The sequence below is a fragment of the Benincasa hispida genome, chromosome 7 (genome assembly GCF_027475165.1).
Source record: "Benincasa hispida cultivar pf3 chromosome 7, pf3_genome.v1.1, whole genome shotgun sequence".
Classification (NCBI taxonomy): Eukaryota; Viridiplantae; Streptophyta; class Magnoliopsida; order Cucurbitales; family Cucurbitaceae; genus Benincasa; species Benincasa hispida.
Genome location: NC_143484.1, coordinates 35,941,084 through 35,966,386, shown reverse-complemented (window position 1 = coordinate 35,966,386; position 25,303 = coordinate 35,941,084). Strand labels below are relative to the sequence as shown.

Sequence of the window (25,303 nt, the reverse complement as noted above, 5' to 3'; positions counted from 1 at the left end):
ACTCCTTAAGTACCACTGATCCCTCTAATGAATAATAGATCGTAGTCCCATTATGACTAAACCCCTCTCGGGCTAGGAGAGGGTGTAGCGCCACAACGTTCAAGACCGGGAATCAACCCTTAAGGGAGCAATTTATCTACTTACCCCTGCCTTGGGAAAGAAGTGAATTTCATCTTGTGTAGTTGTATTCCCAACTCTCCAATCAAACGAATCCCCAAAATGGTAGGCTTGTTGAGTCGGCGATCTTGCCACTCTCATCCATATAATTCAAATGACCGCTTGTTGGATTTTATGTCCTAAAACTCGTAGTTTGTAAATTGATAAATATATTCTGTTTTGTTTTTCGATAAAATTGTTATTGAATCCAATAAACTAAGGTCCTGAGGCTATTTAATGTAGACTCGAACTTTATGTGATGACATAAAACATGGATCGAGTTCGAGTATATAGTCTAAAAAGGTCTATAGTATAGGGATAAGGTTGACGCATTGTTATGGGGACACTATGGATGCGACCCACTTGTAATTAATACAAACGATGTGATCTTGAATCGTTCATATAGAGATATGTGAGTGGGGGCATCATATGCAATGAGTTTGTATAAGACTGGACCACGACTTAGTCACTTTTACTTTATAACACCGTTTACTGTTTAAAACTGACTAATTCAAATTTGATGACTTAGATAACTCAATCTCAATTCTGAGCTAGCTATGAACTCCTGTTTATTTAGGATTATCCTTAGATCTGCATGGGTGAGAGCAGCTCAACAGCGTTGGCTCAATAAGCCTCTCATTTTAGGGGTAAGATCGGGTAAATAGCTTGGGACATAGGGTGCAAGACGAACTTCACTCCTACCCGTCTCTATGGGTAGTAGATAGGTTGTTTCTTTAAGTGCTGACTTTGAAATAAGAACAAGAGGCCCCACCCTTTCACTAGGCTGAGAGGAACTGGATTTGTTGGTTGGACCACAAATCAATTGTTCTTTAGAGGTTTAGTGGGACTGAAGGAACAAGAAATGTTCTCGGTGGTAAAACGATATTTTGACCTAGCCAAGACCACGAACAACCTGTGAAAGATTGGCTTACTGGTTATGGTTATATTAGATAGACAGAAACATATCTACAGTGAGGGGAGTGCAACTAGGGACTTTAGTAGAATGACCCATTAGTTAACAAATGTTGATTAATTAGGTTAAAGAGTTTTATTGGTTAATCTCGGATTATTGGAGCCCATGATCTGTAGGTCTATTAGGTCCTCCTGCTAGCTCATATGGATTAAACTTAGAACAGTATGTTGGATTAATTCTAATTGTTCGAATTAGGAAAAGGGATTAAAACCGACAAGTATATGCGATATCAGTATCAGTTTTTTGTATGGCGCTCTATATTCAAATGTGATTTGTATTTCGAAAATATGAATGCGGATTCATATTCGAGAGGTCAAAATTAGTCAAGAGGGTTAAAACTGTAAAAAGTCAAAAGGTTGACTTTTTTTTGCTAAAAGTCAAAGTTTGACTTTGACCAAATAGAAAAAGACCATTTTTCCCTTGACTAAGAGTTAGTGGAATTATCCAACATTTTTGTTGGATAATCCCACTAACTTAAGTGGACTATGTGTAAACATTATAGAATAACACATAGCCCACTTTGGTTTAGTGCTTTGTGAGGTGTTGAATTTTGGTGAGTTTTTACATGCATTTGATGCATGTACTTGTTTAATAAAAAGAGGTTTTTGAAATCTTTTTTTCTTCTTGAAAAATGTTTTCTATTTTTAGGTTTCCAATAATTCTCACCAAAATTTTTCCTTTATTTCACACATTAAACTTGAACCACTATTTCCTCCCCTTTTCATTCCTTCATTCACCGGGTCCCACAACCTGGTTCTGAGTCCAGAGAATAGCGGGTAAACTCTAGTGGTGGTCTGAAAGAGTTTGGGTCGAGATTCAGCAAGGAAAAGCTTTTTTCGGGAGCTACAAAGGTTGTATTATACTCACTTTTAATTTATTGTTTTTTCTATATTTGCATGCTATTTTCCTTATAATTAGAAGCAATTAGAGTGTAATTAGATCCTTATTCTGCTGCGTATGTCTCGTGTTCCATCACCGTTCTCATAGGTAGGAGTTTACAACTCACTCAGGATTCAGGTCATGTTACCTATGGTCATCCTGGTGAAATGTAAGTCTCTATTATGAACGGTATTATATAATGAGACTAAACATTTCGTGGTTCGGTCTTATACAAACTTCTTTGTATAGAATATCTCCGCTCGCATGTCTAATACATGAATGATCAGGATCAGATCATTTATAGCACTTTACAATAACTAAAACATCTACAAAGCGGGCCATACTCGTAGTGTCACAAGGATAAGGTACCCAACCTTATCCATATACTACAGACCATTTAGGTTATCACTTAAACATGATCCACCCATATGTCTCCACATACATATTTAAGTTACAAAGATAACCTTGGATTTAAGTTTATTGGTTTGTGGTTAATGCAACTCAAATATCACATATTTTGTAGACAAAGTGAATAAAATATCATATATTTTATTAATCACAAAATGAGTTTGTTCATACAATGTTTACAAACTATAGGACCCTACGAGATTTAGGGCATGAACCCCAACACGATATTCAAAATATAAACTATAGTCTCTACTGCATATCCCTAAAACGAGTCAGGAAGATGAGCATGGCTCATCATAGATCGAACCATTTCCAACAAGATTTTGTCTCTCCTTTTCGATACACCATTCTATTGAGGTGTACCTAGGGCTAAGAATTGGGACATGATTCTATGTTCTATCATATAGTTTGGAATCTTAAGTCTATATACTCTCCACCATGAACTTTTCAAGAGCTTCAAACTTATGTTGAATTAAGTATAGATACCCGGATCTAGAATAATCATCTATGAAAGAGATGAAATATTCATACCCTCCTTGTGCTCTTACATTCATTGGACCATAAAGGTCTGAATATATAAGCTCCAAGGTTTCTTTGGCTCTATAATATTTTCCAGTAAAAGATCGTTTGGTCATTTTGCCTTCAAGGCATGACTCACATACTGGTAAAGAGTTTTCTTCTAAACCATTTAGAAGTCTACTTTTCACCAACCTCTCAATCCTAATAAGATTGATGTGACCTAACCTTAGATGCCAAAGATGGGCATTTTCTTTAGGAGAAATCCTCGGTCTTTTTACAATTGTTGATGTTTTGAACATTTCAGTATTCAGCACGACTTTTATGACTAACGACCTTAGTACATATAAGTTATTTTCTATTGAACCAAAACCTAACTCCATTCCATTCTGAAAATAAACACTTTATTCTCAGAGAAGGATATGGAATATTTTTGTTCAATTAAACAGGAAACAGAAATTAGGTTCCTCTTAATATGAGGAACTACGTATACATCATCTAATAAATATATCGTTTCTTGTCAAAAAAATAACTTGAGCCTGCCTATAGCAACAGTTGAAACGGCCTCATTAGTACTGACTCTAAGAGTCATCTCTCCAACTTCCAACTGTTTCCAAGAATTAAATACTTTATAGGAAGAACACACGTGGTTAGTAGCTCTTGAATCAACTATCCAGGTAGAATTATCATTCTCTACTAAGCACGTCTTCAAGACAAATAAATCAAGTTTGTTTTCTTCGAAATTCTTCCTTTTCTGGAAAGTAGTGGGATTAGCTTCACAACCCAAGTCATAAACTCCAAGTTTCATCTCAGAGGACAATCCTCATCAATGAACTTCACCAGAGTGGGCAACAATTGCTTTCTCTATTAGTCCCTTAACATTGAATATGGACTGGAGATTATCTTGAGAACTGACACTACTGGTTTCATTTTCATCATTCCCGTTTTGCTTGAATCGTGAGAACTTTCGTTCAAACAATTTTCGCATTGATTGCATGATCTCATGTGCAATGACCATGTTCTTAAACCTTTTGGCCAACGCATCAGGTATGCTTGCCAAAATGTGAACTCGGGCGTGGTGCATCAGGAGTGGACTTGAGGATAATCCTCAGTCATGAAAATTTCGAGGTTGTTTACTACGAGAAATGTTTTAACGGATTCTTTCCACGTCGTGTAATTGAAATCAGTCAAACTAGAAAAGGCAACTAATGGAAAAACGCTAATTGGCATATTTGCTGAAAAATAAACTCATTGATCTACATTAGATTTTAGCATAACTCTTAGAAAATCCAATCAATTTTAGCAAAATCTAAATAAGCCTCATTTAACATCTAATTTTGCAATGACGCTTCAGTGTTTTAGGACAAAAGCCACCGAATGGTAGACAGTTTCTCCCTTCACTAAATTGAGACACTCTTAACTAATTATTACACCAGAATAACTCTTATTCATATAACAATTAGTCACCATTCGTTCAGTCAAAAAATCATTAACTAGTTTAACAATTTCTCGTAAATGTGACCCTTCATTTTTTAGACCCTAGAGTTCCGCCTCAATGAGCAAACCGAAGAGAAAAACCGATTGGGGAAAAAACTAAAGCAGTCCTATCCATATCTAAAGTTTGCCTTGATATTGACCTACTGCACAAACCATCCGAAAAGGGATGCTCCCAAGGCGCCTCGAGGTCGTGTAAGAAGGTCTCACAGTGCAAACCAATGAAAGAGACTATAGGACATGTGACACACATTCCTCTCCCACTTACTATAAATACTCTCTCCATTCACTTTGATATTGACCCATGAAAATACCATCCGAAAGGGTATGCTCCCAGGGTGCCTCAAGACCAAGCATGAGTCTCACGGTGTGAATATTAAGAGAGAAAAATGAGAGGAAAATTTGACATATCATATATATCTTTTCCTCCCACAAAGTATTTTAACAACCTAGGGTTTAATTTGTTGGGGTTGATGCCCTAAAGTCTCGTGTCCTGTAGTTTGTAAACAGTTTGTACGAACACTTGTGTTGTATAATATATGATATTCACTTCACATCTTGTTTTTTTTACTCAGTTGCATGTTTTATTTGCTTTACCACAAACTAATAAACATAAAATCTCTGGTTATCTGTATGTAACTTAAGCATGTATGTGGTGACATACAAGTAGATCATGTCTTGAGTGATAACCAAAATGGTATGTAGTATATGGATATATGAGGAAAACCTTATCCTGGTAACGCTACGGATGTGACCCGCTTTGTGGAATGGTCACAAGTGTTATGACTTGTCACAGATGGTCTGATCTCGATCATTCGTGTAAGGGACATGCGAGCGGGGGTGTCCTATACAAAGAGTTTGTATATGACCTGACCACGAAGTGTTAACGTCTCGTTATATAATACCGTTCATGACAGAGACTTCACTTCACTAAGATGACCATAGGTAACATAACCTCAATCTTGAGTGAGTTAAGAACTCCTGCCATTGAGGGCGGTCCTTTGATTTGTATGGGTGCGAGTGGTCAGGTTGCCGATTCAAACCTACCATTTTGGGGATTTGTCTGATTTGAGAGCTGGGAACTCAGCTACACAAGATGGAATTCACTCATTTCCCGAAGCAGAGGTAAGTAGATAGATAGCTCCCTTAAGGGCTAATTCCAGGGCTTGAACGATGTGGCGCCATACATCTTTTCTTGGTTCGAGAGATGTTCACATATAGTTGGACTATGTTGTATTGTTCGTTAGAGCAATCAGTGGTATTTAAGGAGTGAGATGTAACTATAGGGGCAAAACGGTAAATTAGCCCAACTATACTTACGAGCATCTATGAAGGGTCATCGTACTCATGATTGGTTATATCCGATGGACACATAAATATATTTGTGGTAAAAAAGAGTTTAGTTGTTGGTCTTTAGTGGAATGCCTGATAGTTAACGGATGGTGGATCTCGTGGCTAAAGAGTTTAGTCAGCTATTCACGGACCGTTGGAGCTTTGAGCCGCAGGTCCATTAAGTCCCCTAGGTAGCTTGGATAAGGTCGAGAATAAGTGTTTGGGTCAGTTTGAAATGTTCAAATTGACAAGAGGGAGTTTGATTATATATGATATAGTTGACTAAATGTATGAGATACATTATTTTGGAGGAATTTAGATATAAATATGATTTATATCATGTGGAGGAGAAATTACTATAGTAGATATGTGATATCAAACTATAGGGTAAGAATATAATATGATTATATTCATTAATTATATGATAATTGGCCTTAAACTTCTCTCGGACGTGCGTTAGTGGGAGAATATGAAGTCGGTTATAACCGAAGAATAAAATAAAAATTTGTTTCATTTTGGAAAAGGTTCAAAAATTCGCATCAGTGTGGAAATGTAAACGACCGCATATCAAGAGCCTATACGATAGAGTTTTATCGTCTAAACGATCGCACACCTCGCGCCTAAACGATTGCAAGTCTGTCCCTACACGATCACATCACGTGCGGAGTTTTCTAAACGATCGTGTATCTTTTATTAAATGATCGCTTAGTAAAACCTACATGATCGTGTAGCTTCTTCTAAACGATAAGCACACAGCTATACGATAGCTCTTTCTCTCCCACTTGCATATCGTCTACACGATTTGTTCTTTCTCCAACATCTACCAAATTCACCAAAGACCACACTTTGGATTCTCACTCCGAGAATACCAAGGGCTCCATTTGGTGGTGTCGTCCCCGCTGTTGTTCACTTGTTCGTGACTATTTGTGTAGACGTTCGTGCTACTGCAGCCGACTAGTTTGCTGGGCGATAGAGTGCGAGTGGAGGTTCATTCGCTGCTTTCGAGTTCAAAGTTTGAATAGGGTCTTCAACTAGTATGAGAACTCTTTCCCTTGTATTTTAGTTTTCGAAGCATGCCATTAATTAGTGTAAATTGCATAATTGTCTATTATAATGTATGTGTTGTATTTTGGTCACGATGAAATCAGAAAGATCTGAACACGCTCATGGATGCTCTTTGTTAAGAGTTCCTTCAATTGGTATCAGAGCTTGGTTGTCTAGGATTATGATCCCTAGGTAGAACATTCAGTGGGAGGTACTTGGGGCATAAGATGCTTCACTTAAACCTTTCACATTTCTTCTAAATAGTCCACACCATAAGATCTACCCTCGGCCTCGAGGAACCTTTGGCGTGTCCCCCTAACGGATGGTGTTTGGGTAGGCCAATATTAAGGTGGATGGTATCAGAACCAGGTTCTAATATTCCAATTTCATTGTTGCAACGAATTACATATACATTCTTGGTAGGTGCATGTCTACTCTGTTTAATCGTTAAATTGTTGTGGATGTGCGAATTAATGGATGTTTTCATGGATGTTAGTATCGGTTTGATTTAATTCTTTTAAATTTTTGGTTGTTTGTAAAAGCCCCTGCGTTTTTGGGCATTAATAATCGTTATTGAGTCTGTAATTCAAAGTCTATTTGAGTCTTGAGTCGTTCGTGAAGAGGATTGGAGCAAGGGTTGCAGTTCTTCGAGGAAGGAGACGATCAAGGGTTGATCGCGTCGTGTAGACGATGGGTAAGCGATCGCTGAGTATCAGGGTCATATTGACGATGGGATGCTCACGTATCGTTTAACGTGCACGCGCACTAGACGACCGTTTAGGTTAGCAAGCTTTATCGCTTAGTAACTAAATAAACGATTGCTTAGTAATGGAAGGTAAATCGTTTACCTGTCATCACATTAAGCGATCACCTAGACGATCAGGCTTCGCAACCTCGTTGTCGTCTACGCGATCATTTAGTTTTTGCGTCTATCGTCTAGTGCGCGTTGGGCGATCATCTACCTTCGACATTTACTACACGATGGAGTCCTCCTGGCGGTTCAAGACTCAGTTCGCTTGTGAACCGGTTCAATCGATGAAAAATGTAATAGACAGGGTTATTTCATTCCGATTTTTTATAAAGGCTCATCCCGATCCATTAATCCTTAATTTATTACATGCGATGTATGTTTATAATATGTCATATGGTATGCACATATAGTAAATCCCACCTTAGGTTATGCATTGGTCATGCATCATCTCTTTATTGTAAATGTTATAATTTAGAGAAGCATGATTTAATAAGTAAGAGCATGCTCATGCATCATATAATATAAGAGTTATATTTATGCATGCATAAAAAGTATTAACATACATCATCTTTATATTATAATTGTTATAGTATAAGGGTGAATGATAGCATGTTTGCTTGGTTATTACGCCTTATATAAAAGTTATGTATCGTAATGACCGGACATTGCATGAAGCATGACACATAGGTTTTTTAGTTGTTTCTTTTTAAAAGTTAAAGAGAAATTAGAATTAAGAGAAATAAGAAAGACATGCATGCTCACTTAGGTTTAATTCATGATTTTAAAATGTTTAAGACTTGGATCATATAGACCTAAGATCATGGTTCTAATATGATTAGTAACTCTAAGGCTTTAATCTTTTAATCAGGTTTAATAGGATTAAATTGACTAATAAAAGGTTAAAGTGTAGCAAATCTATCTATAAGGGACCTTTTGTCTAAGGCAGGTTCTGTCTAGGCTGGGGAATTTAAGTTGGCGGAAACGTAACACCCCTACCTGGGAACTTATTTGGAAAGGTGAATTAGATAGATTTGATGCATGCATTCAAGTTAAGGACAGTCCATTAAAGTGTTTAAATGTGACTACTTGAACTTGTTCATATTTCAAAGACAAACGTTTTTTATGAACAAAGTATTAAAAAGACGACCTAGACTAAAATCAGTAGCCGGATTGTCTAGGTTAATGAATCCCTAGGTAGAACATTCAGTGGGAGGTACTTGGGGCATAAGATACTTCACTTAAACCTTTTACGTTTCTCCTAAATAGTCCACACCATGAGATCTACCCTCGACTTCGAGGCACCTTTGGTGTATCCTCCTAATGGATGATGGTGTTTGGGTAAGTCAATATCAAGGTGGATGGAGAGAGTGTTCATAGTAAGTGGGAGCAGGAAGTGCGACAACATATTCCTCGGTCTCCCTTGTTGGGTTGAATAAAGTTACTGTGCATCGCCTCGAGGCACCCTGGGAGTGTCCCCCTAAAGGATGGCAGTATTGCGCTTTTCTTTATTTGATCTCCTATAAGAGGATAAGGTAACTTAGTCTCTTGTCCTAATGTGCTTTTCCCTATGGTGGGCTCATTAGGGCGGGACTCTGATAGTGAAAGCGAGGGGTCACACTTATGCGGAATTGTTAAAGTTTAACAGTTTTGGACCAAAAAATGGTTGCTGTTAGGTTCAGTTCCAAGAGTTGGTTCTGCCTAATGGTTGAGAATGTCTCATCCCAGCAAAGGGGCATCTGATCACCCCACCGGTGACGTTTGTCCTGCCTCATTGGGGCATCATTGCAAAATAGAAGTCTATTACTTAGGGTACTTGAAACTATTTTGCAAATCTGGTTGGTTAAATGTGGTTTAGCAAAAATCTAATAAAGTTTTGTTCTAATTTTCAGCAACAACTTTTTAAAAATGGAAACAGCCACGTTAGCTATGTTAAGCACCGAAAAATTAGTTGGCGATAGTTTTGTGACATGGAAACATATGATCATGATGATCCTGATCATCGAGGATCTCATGTTCGCTCTTATGGAGGTCTGTCCTCTTATTCCAACTCTAAATGTCGCTCAAAATGTTCTGGAGGCATACGAGCGATGGACACGGGCGAATGAGAAGGCCCGAGCCTACATCTTGGCAAGTTTTTCTGAAATCTTGGCCAAGAAACATGAGCCTATAGTCTCAGTACGTGAGATCATAGAGTCCTTGTGGGGGATGTTTGGACAACCGTCTGAACAGCTTATGCATAAGGCTCTTAAATATATATTCAACTCCAAAATGGAAGAAGACACCTCTATTCGTGAACATGTGCTTAACATGATGGTCCACTTCAATGTGGCGGAGTTGAATGGGTCTACCATCGATGAGGGCAGCCAGGTTAGCATAATCATGCATTCATTACCGAGAGCTTCCTGCATTTGTTAGCAATGTGATTCTTAACAAAGTGAAATATAATCTTACAACTCTCCTCAACGAGTTGCAGACCTACCAATATTTACTAAAAAGTAAGAAGGGGAAGAAGGGTGAGACAAATGTTGCTTCATCTTTCAGGACGTTCCATAGAGGTTCAACCTCAGGAACAAAATCTGCACCTTCTACTTCTAACTCTGCAAAGGGGAAAAGAAGAAAGGTGGTAAAGGAAAAGGGAAGGTGCCTGCTAACCCACCATTTGTCTCTTCAAGGAGGCGTCCACAGGTTGAAAAGGGAAAGTGTTTCCACTGCAATCAGGATGGACACTAGAAGAGGAATTGTCCTTGCTATCTAAAAGAGAAGAAAGCCGCCAAGGCTAAGGCCAAGGTAGATAAAGGTAAATATAATTTATTTATACTTGAAACTTGTTTAGTGGAGAATGATGATTCTGCCTGGATAATTGATTCGGGCGCCACTAACCACGTTTGTTCTTCTTTTCAGGGGATTAGATCTTGGCGACAGTTAGAGGCTGGTGAGATGACGATGCGAGTAGGCATCGGGCACGTCGTCTCAGCTGTGGCAGTGGGAGGGCTCTAGTTAACTTTACAGAATAGGTTTCTAGTTTTAAATGATGTATATATTGTTCCCGAACTTAAGAGGAACCTAATTTCTGTAAACTATTTATTGCAATGTAAATACACTATCTCTTTTATTATGGATAAAGCGTTTATTCATAAAGATGGTGTTATTATTTATACGGTAAATCTGGAATCTAATTTATATGTGTTAAGGTCGTTAGCCATTAATTCCCTCCATAACACAGAATTGTTTAAAACTACCGTAACTCAAACAAAACATCGACGAATTTCTCCGAAAGAAAATGGCCATCTTTGGCATCTTTGGTTAGCTCACATCAATCTCAATAGGATTGAGAGATTGGTGAAGAATGGACTTCTAAGTGAGTTAGAAGAAAATTCTTTACCAGTGTGCGAGTCTCACCTTGAAGGTAAGATGACTAAACGACCTTTTACTGGAAAAGGTTATAGAGCTAAGGAGCCTCTTGAGTTAGTACTTTCTGACCTTTTGGTCCTATGAATGTGCGAACCCGAGGTGGCTATGAGTATTTTATCAGTTTTACTGATGATTACTCTAGGTACGGGTATGTTTATCTTACGCAACGGAAGTCTGAATCCTTTGAAAAGTTCAAAGAGTTCAAGGCTGAAGTTGAAAATGCATTGGATAGACGGATTAAAACACTTCGATTGGATTGAGGTGGAGAGTTATTGGACTCGACATTCCAGGACTATTTGATAGAACATGGAATCCCTCAGTAGCTCAATGGGATTTAATAAGAATAAGTTTTTGGATTAATTTGAATTGTTCAAATTAATTGAGGGAATTAATTATATGTGATATAATTAATTTGATTTAATTATATATGAAATAATTACTATAATGTATTTGATACATTATAATATTAAGTATTTATAAGAGCAAATATATAAATATGATTCAAATATTAATTATATGAATTGGATTCATATGGTTAAAATTAATATAAATGTGATTTATATTAAAAGTCATTGGTGAGAAAAATGTATGTTATATTTGATATAACATATAATTTAATATATATTATATGATAAGGCAGTTATCATATAAATATATATTAAATAATTTAATTTATTTTATTTTATTTATTTTTGAATTAATGTTATGTGAAAAGGAGTTGTAACTTCTTATCCCCCCTTCTCTCTCAGATCGTGTATGTAGGTTAGTTATATTTTCTTCTTTTCTGTGTGGTGAATAAAAGAAAACACATAGAAAAATCACACAAGGTAGTTCTGATATCTCAGATCAGATCTCAGACCTTTCCTCTTTTTTCCTCTCTCAATCCCTTCCCTCACCAAAATAGTTAGAGCACATTCCTCCTGGATTCTCATCCAGAGAATGCCGAGGTTGCTTTTGTGGTAGTACCCTTTTGGTGTTTGTGATTTTCCCAGTGAAGAGGAAACGTGAAGTTTTTGTTCTTCAAGGGTAAGTTTTCTATTTCTTTTTTTTCCCCTCTCTCTTTTTAGTTCCTTAAGCATGTTGTATGTCTTATTTAATTAAATCCATGATCTGTTCTGTTTCTTTGTAAAGTTGTGTTCTGTAAATTTTTTAAAGTTGTGTTCTCTCGATATTTAGTAATTACCCTAGTCAACATGACATGATTTTTAAATGACGTGGTCGATTTCATCTAAGTGGTTAGATGTTTGAGTGTCTGATCATTCAACAGTTATTATTCAAAATATTCATTATTCAATTTGTATATATATGTATATATCTAAAAAAACTTGATTGAAAAGTTTGGATCCCTTATAAGTAAAAAGTTCGAACTTTTTAATTGGTAATTGACCAGATTGAAAATGACGTGAACTCAAAAAATTAAATTAAACATTCTACTTTTTGAAAATGTTTCTATAGGAAGAGGAACTGTCTCAAGTACTTGGCAGAAAGAAAAAGGCCAAAAAAGGTAAATTCGATTTACTTGTTTTGGAAACCTATTTAATGGAGAATAATGATTCTGCCTGGATTATAGATTCTGGCGCCACTAACCACGTTTGTTTTTCATTTCAAGGAATTAGTTCCTAGCGGCAACTTGATACTGGTGAGATGATGATGTGGGTTGGAATTGGGCACGTCGTCTCGACTGTAGTAGCGAGAGGTCTCCAGTTAACTTTACAGAATAAATTCATTTTACTAGAAAATGTGCATGTAGCTCTTGGTTTAAAAATGAACCTAATTTCTATAAAGTGTTTACTTGAACAATCTTATTGTATCAACTTCCATGTAAATAAAGTGTTTATTTCGAAAAATGGTGTTGATATTTATTCTACTAAACTGGAAAACAACCTTTATGTGCTAAGACCGTTAGCAACTAAGGCACTCTATAACACTGAAATGTTTAAAACTATGGTAATTCAACATAAAAGACTTAACATTTTTCTTAAATAAAATATCCAACTTTGGCACCTAAGGTTAGGACACATCAATCTCAATAGGATTAAGTGTGTGAGCCATGCCTTGAAGGCAAAATGACTAAAAAACCCTTTTACTGGAAAAGTTCACAGGACCAAAGAACCTCTAGAGCTAGTACATTCAGACCTCTGTGGTCCGATGAATGTCAAAGTAAGGGGAGATTTTGAATATTTCATCACCTTTACTGATGATTATTCAAGATATGAGTATGTTTATTTAATGCAATACAAGTCTGAATCTTTTGAAAAGTTCAAAAAATTTAAGACTGAAGTTGAAAATACATCAGATAGAATAATTAAAACATTTCGATCTGATCAAGGTGGAGAGTTTATGGATATGACATTCCAAAACTATTTAATAAAACATGAAATTGTATCCCAACTCTCAACACCGGTACACCTCAGCAGAATGATGTATCAGAAAGGAGAAATCAAATCCTGTTGGACATGGTTCGGTCTATGATGAGTTACGCCTCCTTACCTAACTCATTTTGGGGTTATGCAATAGAGACTGCAACGTATATTTTGAACTGCATTCCATCCAAAAGTGCTACTAGAACACCTTTGGAGTTATGGAATGATCATAAAGCTAGTTTACGTCATTTCATAATCTGGGGTTGTCCATCACATGTGCTTGAGGAAATTCCTAAGAAACTTTTGTTTAAAATTGTGCCTATTTACAGACTATCCCAAACGAACGATAGGTGGTTTCTTCTTCGACCTTAAAGAAAACAAAGTGTTTGTATCGATAAACACTACTTTTCTTTACGAAGACCACATAAGGGAGTACAAGCCGCACAGTAAAGTTTGTGTTGAATGAACTTTCCAAAGAAAATTTTGAACCTTCAACAAAAGTTGTTGAAGAACCCAACACCTCAACAAGAGTTGTTAAAATTGGATCATTAGTAGATCAAATCCACCTCAAGTGTTGAGGGAGCCTCGATGTAGTGGGAGGGTTGCAAAGCCACCTGTCCGTTACATGGGTTTAACGAAAACCCTAGCTATGATAGTTGATGGCGATGTTGAGGATCCATTGTCTTACAAGAAGGCAATGAAGGATGTTGATAAAGATGAGTGGATCAGAGCTATGGATCTCGAAATGGAGTCGATGTACTTCAATTCAATATGAGATCTTGTAGATCAACCTCATGGGGTAAAACTTATAGGTTGCAAATGGATATACAAGAGAAAACAGGGTGTTTTGGGAAGGTGCAAACCTTCAAGGCTAGATTGGTGGCAAAGAGTTATACACAAGTTGAGGGAGTTGACTACGAGGAGACTTTCTCACTTGTTGCCATACTAAAGTTTATCAGAATCCTCATGTCCATTGCCTCATACTATGACTATGATATTTGGAAAATGAACGTTAAGACTGCCTTTCTAAATGGTAATCTTGAGGGGACCATTTATATGGAGCAGCCGGAGGGATTCATAACCCAAGGTCAAGAGCAAAAGGTCTGCAGGCTTAATCGGTCCATTTATAGACTAAAGCAAGCTTCTCGATCTTGGAACATAAGGTTTGATACAGCGATCAAATCTTCTGGCTTTTATCAAAATGTTGATGAGCCTTGTGTATACAAGAGAATCATCAACGGTTCAATAGCTTTTCTAGTGTTATATGTAAATGACATCCTACTCATTGGCAATGATGTAGGTCTGTTGACTGAAATTAAGAACTAGCTAGCGACCCAATTCCAAATGAAAGATTTAGGAAAGACTCAGTTTGTTCTAGGAATTCAGATCTTTAGAGATCGAAAGAACAAAACGCTAGCTTTGTATCAAGCATCGTACATTGGAAAAATGCTTGTCAAGTATTCGATGTAAAACTCCAAGAGAGGCTTACTACCTTTCAGGCATTGAGTGATATTGTCCAAGGAGCAGTGTCCTAAGACATCTCAAGAGATCGAGGAAATGAGATGGATCCCCTATGCATCGGTTGTTGCGAGCTTGATGTATGCGATGTTATGTACGAAACCTAACACCTGATATGTGGTAGGGATAGTCAATAGATATCAGTATAATCTAGGATTTGATCACTGGACCGTCGTTAAGAACATCCTCAAGTATTTATGGAGAATGAGAGACTACATGTTCGTGTATGGTTCTAAGGATTTGATCCTTACAGGATACACGAACTTTGTTTTTTAGACTGATAAAGACTCTAGGAAATCCACATAAGGATTAGCGTTCACTCTTAATGGAGGGGCAGTAATCTGGAAGAGCACTAAGCAAGGGTGCATTACTGACTCCGCTATGGAGGTCGAGTATGTAGCGGCTTGTGAAGTTGCTAAGAAAGCTGTTTGGCTCATAAAATTCTTGATTAATCTGGAAGTCGTTCCAGACATGTCAAAGCTCATCGCACTTTACTGTGATAATAGTGGTGCTATGGCTAATTCCCTAGAGTCTAGAAGTCACAAGCATGGGAAACACATAGAGCATAAATATCATCTCATCTGGGAGATTGTGCATCAAGGGGATGTGATCGTCACACAGATAGCTTCGGAGCACAATGTTGCCAATCCATTTACAAAAGTCCTCACGGCTAAGGTGTTTGAGGGTCACCTGCAGAGTATGAGTTTATGGAACAAACCACGTTTAAACTAGGGCAAGTGGGAGATATGTACTAGGCGGTTTGTGCTTTAGTTTATTGTTTTGCGTACTTTGTATTTTAGTTTGACTTTTACACTGTACACCCTATTAGCTTTAGGTCTAGTGGGAGATTGTTGGGGTTGATACCCTAAATCTCGTAGAGTCCCATAGTTTGTAATTGTAATGTATAAACATTTTATTTATGTAATAAAATATGTGATGTTTTATTTCAAAATAAGTTGCATTAACCACAAACCAATAAACTAACATCTAGGATTATCTTGTAGCTTAAACATGTATGTAGAGACATATAGGTGGATCATGTTTAAGTGATAACCTAAATGGTCTATAGTAGATGGATAAGGCTAGATACCTTATCTTGGTGACACTACGAGTATGACCCGCTTTGTAGATGTTACAATTGTTGTAAAGTGCTACAAATGATCTGATCCTGATCATTCATGTGGATACATGTGAGCGGGGATATTCTATACAAAAGAGTTTGTATAAGACCGGACCACGAAATGTTTAGTCTCATTATATAACACCATTCCTAATAGAGACTTACATTTTACCAGGATGACCATAGATAACATGAATTGAATCTTGAGTGAGTTATGAACTCTTGCCTATGAAGGCGGTCCTTTAATTTGTATGGTGAGAGTGGCTAGATCACCGACTCAACAAGCCTATCTTTTTGGGGATTCGTCTGATTGGAGAGTTGGAAACACAACTACATAAGAAGGAATTCACTTCTTCCCCAATGTCGGGGCAAGTAAATAAATTGCTCCCTTAAGGACTGATTCCGGGGCTTGAACAATGTGGCGCCACACCCTCTCTTGGCCCGAAGAGGTTTAATCACAGTTAGACTATGATTTATTGTTCATTAAAGGGATCAATAGTATTTAAGGAGTTAGATGTAACTATAGGGGTAAAACGATAATTTTGACCAAGTTGTACTTATGAGCAATTTATGAAGGGTCATCATACTATTGATTGGTTATATCTAACGGACACAAAAATATATCTGTAGTGCGAAGAGTGTACCTGTCGGTCTTTAGTGGAGTGTTCGACAGTTAACAAATGGCGAATAATTAAAGAGTTTAATTAATTATTCACGTACCATTGGAGCTTCAAACTACAGGTCCGTGAGGTCCCATCGGTAGCTCAATGCGAATAAATGAGAATCAGTTTTTGGATTAATTTGAATTATTCAAATTAATTGAGGGAATTAATTATATATGATATAATTAATTAAATTTTAATTATATGTGATATAATTATTATAATGTATTTAATACATTATAATATTAACTATTTATGAGAGAAAATAAATATTTGAATATGATTCATATGTTAATTATATGAATTAGATTCGTATTGTTAAATTTAATGTAAATATGTTTTATATTAAATGTCATTGGTGAGAGAAAGAAAACTATAGGTTATATTGTATATGATACAATATTAAAACTATAAATAACATATAGTTTAATATATATTATATGATAATGTAGTTATCGTATTAATATATATTAAATTATTAATTAATTAAATTAATTGTTTTTATTTAATTAATTTAATTAATTTTTAAAAAGTGATTAATGGGAGGGAGTTGTAACTCCTTCTCCCCTCTTTCTCTCCTGATCGTGTGATTGAGATTCGTTGTTCTTCTTTCCCTTGTGTAAAAACAGAAAAATACACATAGAGCTCTCAGAAAGAGAAAAATCTCTCATCTCTATCAATTCTCTTCCCTCTCAATCCAAAATCACCAGAGCCCACAACTTTAGGATTCTCACCAGAGAATACCGAGGTCATGTGGTCGTGCCCTTTCCAAGTTTGGGATTTCGTTTGAAGAATGTCTTCAAAGGTAAGAGTTTTCTAAACCTTCTTTTTTTTTTTTTCTTTTTTTTTTTGTAATTAGCATGTTGTACTTTTATATGTACATGCATAATTCTTTCTTCCTTTGTAAAATTGTAATTCTGTAAAAATTGAGGCTTGGGAAGATTCACTTCCGCAAGGGTTTCTTCAATATATACTCTTTTTCCTTCACTAGGATTTTTTTTCCAGTGGGTTTTTTTCTAGTAAGGTTTTAACGAGACATATTTCATATATAATTGGCATCTAAGGAGAGTATTATAAATATGTTAAATTAGGTGTAATGTAGATGCTCATTATTAGTATTCATTGATCATATGTTACTTATCGATGACCCCATGTGTTGTCTATATGTTTCAAGATTACACACTATTAGTGTTCATGTAATCTACCTCTTACTTACCAAATTGCCCATAAATAGTAGCATTTAGTGAGCTTTGAAAGATACATATATTGATGATCAATAAAAAAAGATCGGAGAAAGTGGAGAAATTCATTCTTTGTTATTTTATTTACTTGTTGTTATTTATTTATTTTATATTTTTATATATTATATTATATATTATTTTTTCTTCGTATCCGTGTTCTCGTTGTGCGTCCTTGTGCTTCTCAAATTCACACCAAATTGTGTTTTATCACTTGGTTATGAATATTTAGCATTTGAAAAACAAGAAATTTGTAGATTGAAAATAATGTTTTTTTTTTAATTAATAAACATCACATCCCAATTCAATAATAAATTGATTTGAAATTTTTGGATACAAAGAGGGAGAACATCCTCGGCAGTTATTTTGAATTTGTTAAAATATCATGTTAAAAAAAAACATCCAAAACATATTTTAAATCCTTCAGATTCACTTTAATATTTGATCTCACATTTTAAATTTGTTTTCCATACTATATTTTTATTCATTTCCAAATATGCCCCAAAAGTTAAATCTTTTTTAAAATTTAGTGGACCAAATTAAAAGTGATGTAGACTAAACTAATCAAATATTCCATATCATCAACATCCGAAATAGTTAATTTCTAAAAGGTCCTCCAACAATTTAAAGAAAAAAAAATCTATTACATGAGCTCAAAAGGTTCATCAAGCAAACACAATTATATATATCTAACAACGTCATGGCATGCTCAATAATCTATTGGCAGAGTTTGACTATGTAACTTAATGGAAATGTATCAGACTATAAATCTTCAATCTCTTCTTGAAGGTTGATCACCGTTCTCTCAATCAGAAATTACTCTGGTCAACATGACATGGTTTTTAAATGATGTGATTGATTTTATCCAAGTGGTTAGATGTTTGATTGTCTGATCATTCAACACTCATTATCGTGGACAAGGTGGGACTGGGATGCTATTCCCCATTCTCGTTCCCGCTCCCGTGAAATTCCCATCAGGCGGGATTCCCCGCGAGAATTTTTTTCTAAAAAGTCAATTAATTTAAATCACCATGAGCAAAATTTAATTAAATAATTAACTTTATCACTAAATTATTTATTATGATTAGTTTTATATGACAATTTGAATTTAAAGATAAATTAATCAAATTTTAGCCCAAAAAAGCTAATTAATTTTTTAGTAGAAATAAATAAATATAAATTAAATTATTCACATATATAATCTAAATTTAAACATTCAATTTAAATATATTCATTATATTTCCCAATAAATAATCAAATTTAAAATTTAATTATAATATTTATATAATAATAATAACATAAATTAGATAATTATACTAAATAAATATGTAAAAGCTAATTGGGATGATAATTATACTAAATAAATAGGTAAAAGCTAATCGGGGTGGGGACAGGGAACAAGGCGGGGCCGGGGAATGTTCCATCCCTGTTTAGCTCACGGAGAATTTTTCCCCACCCCGTTCGGGGTGGACCCCGAGACTCGTCTCTATAGTAAAATTGGACATCTCTATTTGTATATATATGTATATATTTAAAGAAAAGACCTTGATTGAAAAGTTTGGATCCCTTCCAAGTAAAGAATTCGAACTTTTTAAAATGGTAATTGACCAAATTGAAAATGACGTGAACTCAAAACAATCAAATTAAACATTCTACTTTTTGAAAATGTTTCTATAGGAGTATAAATATTGGTAGTCATCTTACCAAGTATAAAATAACAAAACGTTCCTCTAATATTCTATCAATTCTTTTTACTCAATTCAGACAAACGTGGAATAGACTCGAATACCAAAATACAGATCTAACCGACTTTCCAATTCAACATCAAATTTGTATCTAAACAATTTCAAACAACGACACGATGAGCCATTGAATTATGGTAAATTTAATTATACCAATACTTACTTTAACACAGCAGACACAGAACGTCCAAATGAACAAAGAAATGGGGGCAAAACAGATATATATATCCGTAAACTATAGTTAAGTTTTATCGTAGAAGGTCATACAAGAGAGGCTCAAATAAAAATATTACAGACTAAATAGACAAGTTTGCATATTGTTACAATATTATTAGCTTCAGGAAACAAAGACCTTATGCATTGAACAGAAAATTTCCATGGAGTAAATGGAGTATACTTTAAGCAGCAGCCACGGTCTCGGCAGGTTTAGCTTCGGCTTCAGCCGGTGCTGGTGCCGCTGCTGGGGTTGCCTCCTTTGCAGATGCTGCTGGGGCATCCTCTTCCCAGTAGGCAGTCTTCTTCCCAGTTTTCGAAACAGTTTGGAAAACTACTTCGCGCTCTACATTGCCTTTCACAGTCACCTTCTGTGCATCTATGTCGATGTCAAACGCCTCAACTCCTGAAAATGGTAGCCAAGAACTTTGAGTAGGAACTAGTTAAATGTTCGAAGTGTTAAAATTCAATGGTAATAGAAAACGTTTAAGAGATCATACCAAAGTACACTCGGATTTCGAAATATTGAAAGATTTAAAATCCACTAATTAACCATCATTCAAGAATTAACTTTACTTGGCAATAGAAAACGTTTAAGAGACTATACTAAAGTACACTCGATTTCGAAATATTGATAGATTTAACATCTATCAACCAATTCAAGAATTCACTTTAGTTCAGCACATCGCATAAGTATTGGATGCACCGGATCTTCAAGTTCACTGAATTACCATGGACAACCTTTGACAATAAACAGAACTAAAACTTGCAAAGAAATTAACCAAGCTTGCATATGATTGTTGAGATTGACCCATGGTCAAGTATAATATGTCCAGCATTTCCCAAAATACAAAACGCCATACATTAGTGAAAAACTAATACCTAGCTAGCTAATACTTAGCTGCTAGCTAGGCTGCACTAAAGCATCTGATCACATGGTGCCACGTGACAAACTTGACTTTAAATATGTATATATTCTTTTACGTTTCTTTTTTCTGTTGTGATATGGCTGGACTATGAAAAAGTGGCAGTGGCCCAACTAGCAGCTAGAATGTCGAAACATAAATCTCAAAAATGCAATATGAAACTCCAAAACTTGACACTCACAGTCCGATAAAAAGGTTGCATATCAAACTAGAGCATAGAAAATCATGAGACAACCAAAATTTAGCGAATGAATTACAAACCTTCCAATTTTCCCAAGACCCTTTTGACAGCTCCAACACAGCCTTGACATGACATAGCAACCTTGAGGACAGTAGTCTGCACAAAAAACAAATTCCAAATTGAATTTATTAAGATGAAATCAAAAAACTCAGCTAAAAGGGGAAGGTTGAATACAAAACAGACTGTCTGATACCAAGAAATAAAAGTTAGCTCAGCTCACACACGCACTTAAATTGACAGGACAAGAGTGTTTAATATCAACAGTTCATCAAATTCGTCAATAGAAATTTACCATCCAATTCAATCTAATGGAACTTGTATCCATGAGTTAAATCCATAGATATTTTCGCCGACTTTTCGACAATTCCGGTTCCCAAAAATAACAGATTAATTAAAAAACGCACAATAGTACAGAACATTCAAGTTTTGCAAATCGAGAAAACATTCAAGCAATGACCAAATTATCAAAATATGATCAACATAACGCTTCCTTTCTGATTAATCGACCAATTACTAACTAATAACTTAGTCAATATGCGATACTAACGAAATACTTCTATGGAGCTCTCTCAGACTTCGACCTCATTGGCCCGGTTACAGTGATTTCCGTCACTCGTCTCAGATTCAAGTTACGGATTGAATAAAGTTTGAAAACAGATCCTTATACTTCAATTTAAATCAACTATTCATGCTCCGAACAGCAGATTTGAAGTTCAAAAAGAATCTTCGATCTCCAAATCATACGAAAAACGGAGAGAGACAGAGAAATGAAACAAAAGATTAGGATGAAAAACGGAAAACGGAAAACTTCAACAATTGCATAGAAGAACAAACAACCAAGAAATTCATAGCGTACCTGAGACATGGTTACAGATTACAGAAAATTGGAAGAGAAACTAAGGAAAAAATATTGGAAAATTCGCCCTCGCCGATCTCTCCGCTATGGGTTTTGCCAGGCATTCACGGGGCTTTAAATAGACTCTGTGTTGATGGGTCGGGTCAACCGAAATTATAATAATTAAAAAGAAAAATCCTCCCACCATTCCTAACAGGATAGCTTTCCAATTTCAACTACCAGTCGAGGGCTTTTTTGTCATTTCACCTTCTTCAATAATATTTTAGTAGAAAATATTATTAGAAAGTCTATGTCCTCAAATTTTAAATATTATTTATTTTATTTTTTTTAAAAAAAGACAAATATCAATTTATATTCCTAAACTCCTGGATCTATTAATTTAAATTTTAAATTAAGAATTGTATTAATTTAAACGAACTTTGGGATTTGTATCTATTTAAACCCTAAATTAATAACTATATCAATTTAAATCTTAAGCTTTTATAAATATATCAATTTAAATCTTGAATATTCATAAGTGTATCCAAATAAAATATAATGGAGGGTTTATGTTGATATTATTATGAATATTCAAAGTTTAAATAGATATACTTATTAGTTTGAGATTTAAATTGATATAATCCCTAAAATTTAAGATTTAAATTGATATAATTATTAGTTTAGGATTTAAATTAATACAATACAAAAAGTTCAGAGATATAAATTGATATTTGTGAAAAAAAATATACCTATTTATTTTTCATATTTTTACGATACATTTGAAATGTTTGTGACTTTTTTTTTTTAGAAAAAAGAAATTTTAATAATTTTGTATTGTTGACATGGCATGAAAATGGCGTGTCAACATTTAAAATAATAACAAAAAATTACTTAAAAACCTTTAAACCAATATATTAAAAAAAAATGCATAGACTAAAAGGTAAATTTTGAAACTTTAAAATTAAAGGTCAAACACATCGATAATTTTTCCTTATTTAATCTTTTTGGTTGATTTTTGCCGTCCTGTCTGAAATTTTTTCAATTATTATCATTATTTAAACTTATTTTTAAAGTATATTAATTAGCAACTTTGGCAACTTTTAAGAAGAAAAGTCGAGAATGTGGTCACTATGAAGTAAATATTTGCTCGTGGTGTACTTTTGATCTTCAAAATGCTCTCCTTGATTTTTGAGTTTTAGAAAATATTTTTAAATAGTTTGTATATGAATTTGATCTATAATTGACTGATGAAAAAGTGATGTGACATATTAAATTTACAATTTTTTAATGATTAATTGTCAGCTCGATTAATCTCATGGAAAAATATTAATTCCTAAGTATTTATTGAGACTATATCTCCTTTTTTTTACCACTAGTCAATCCATGATGGTTTCTTTAACATTCGTTTAGTTCCATGTTTGGTCCCTATAGTTCCAAAAAAAAATAAAATCGAATCCATGTGATTTTAAAAGTTAGAACTTAATTCTTAGAATTTGATAAAATTTCAAATCTAATCTCAATAATTTGATAAAAACTCTTGTAGGTATGAACTAACTATGCAAGAAATTTTTTTCAAATCATAGAAACTAAACTTTGATTATGAACCACGACACGATGAAAAAAAATTCAGGCTTCGTTTGATAACTATCTTGTTTTTTGTTTTCGGTTTTTGAAGATTAAGTCTATTTTTTTTTTGCATTTTCTTACAATGGTTTGCATCTTTCTCAATTACAAGAGGGTGAATTCTTAGCTAAAATTCAAAAACAAATAAACATTTTTAAAAATTGTTTTTTTTTTTTTTTTTTTTTTTTTTTTAGTTTTCAATTTTTGACTTGGTCTTTAAAAACATGGTAAAAAATAGACAACAAAGAAAGAAATCTAAAAGTTGTAGAAATATTTGTAGGCTTAATTTCAAAAATTAAAAAAAAAAATTGATTATCCCTTAATTTTTTTGTTTATTTCTTTTATTAGTTACAAAACCACTTTGGACTCTCACAAATTTCTTAAACTACTTTTTACCACTAAAAAAAAAAAAAAAAATTTGGCAAACAGTGAAGATGTAGGTTAAACATTCACTCATGGATTGAAGGCCCTATCCAAAACGAAACAACAATAACAAATAATAATAATAATAACCATGGATTTAATATATTTAAATCTTTCAAAAAGCATAAAATTTATAAACCAATCTTAGACTCTAAATACAGTTTTCTTAAATCTTGACTATCTAAAACCTCCAAAATGTAAAATTAACTTTAGGCTTGATTTTTTCAATCATAAGATACCGAACCTACGAGCCTACGCGTTATATGAGCTTTAATTAAAAGATGCTTTTTCCTTCTTTATCTCATCTTTTTTTAAGGAAAAAAGAGAGAGAGAAAGAAAAGAAAAACTATTAGATATATATAATTAAATTTACCTTAACTCATCAGATTAAGCTTTTGAGTCAATTGTTGATTTAAGATGATATCAGAGTAGGTAGTCCAGGAAAGTCATGTATTCAAGTCTCTATATTGTTGAATAGTGTATTTTCATGCATGAAAATTATTATTAATATTTAACCAATTTCAATTAAATCTAAATTTAAATGATTAAAGTTAACCAAACTAAACATACCTCAACTAATATTGTGTTTGTACTATCAATCTCATAGTCCAATCTCACCGTCACAAGTTCGACTCCCCCACCCCATATATTGTAAAAAAAAAAAAAAAAAAACTAAATTTAAGATTTAGTAAAAGTACATGTATTGAAATTAGCATTAGTAGGGGTGTTCAAAAAACCCGATGACCCGAAAAAATCATCAACCCAACCCAACCCGTGTGATTTAGGTTGGGTTGGGTTGGGTTCAAATTAGTGAAAATTTTATGTGTTGTGTTGGTTCGTGAGTTCACCTAATATAACCCAAACCAACCCGAACCAATCTGAATTTATTATTAACTTTAAAATATACATTTTTTTGTTACTTATAACACAATTATTTATACATATATTGATTTTAATTTTATTTAATTTCAATATTTTTTGAATAATTTATTCTTCAACAACTCTTAAAAGTAGTTTTTTTACACTTTAGAAAGAAAATTTTCACTATATAAATTGAAATTGAATAGTTAATTTTAATTCAATATATGAAAATAATTAAATTAGATTTGTACATATTTACATTTTGCTTCTTTTTAGAACAAAATTTTAAATAAATGACCCGATTAATCCAGACCAACCCAACCCAAATATTTCATGGTTGGGTTGGGTTGGATTCATTTTTTAATAAGGGTTATTTGGATTGAAGAAATTTACAATCCGAACAATTAGATTGAGTCTAACAAGTCTCTCAACCTAATCCAACCCAACCCATGAACATCCCTAGGCATTATGACTAAAATTCTGAAGTAGATAAGGACGGAATGATATTTTAATTCTTATTAAAAAAAAACAATAGTATCAATTAACAAAATTCAAATGTTTTGAGGAATTTCAA

The 25,303-nt window shown here is 34.3% G+C and overlaps 1 protein-coding gene across 1 annotated transcript; it reads right to left on the bottom strand.

The window, feature by feature from the left end:
• Nucleotides 1–19,811: 19,811 nt before the first annotated feature.
• Nucleotides 19,812–21,931, bottom strand: LOC120082224 (copper transport protein ATX1-like). The gene is made up of 3 exons (XM_039037501.2): nt 21,844–21,931; nt 21,008–21,083; nt 19,812–20,226 (listed from the first exon to the last, which is right to left on the bottom strand). The coding sequence occupies exons 1-3, from the start codon at nt 21,850–21,852 to the stop codon at nt 20,006–20,008; spliced, it is 306 nt and encodes a 101-aa protein (XP_038893429.1). The 5' UTR covers nt 21,853–21,931; the 3' UTR covers nt 19,812–20,005.
• Nucleotides 21,932–25,303: the final 3,372 nt, after the last annotated feature.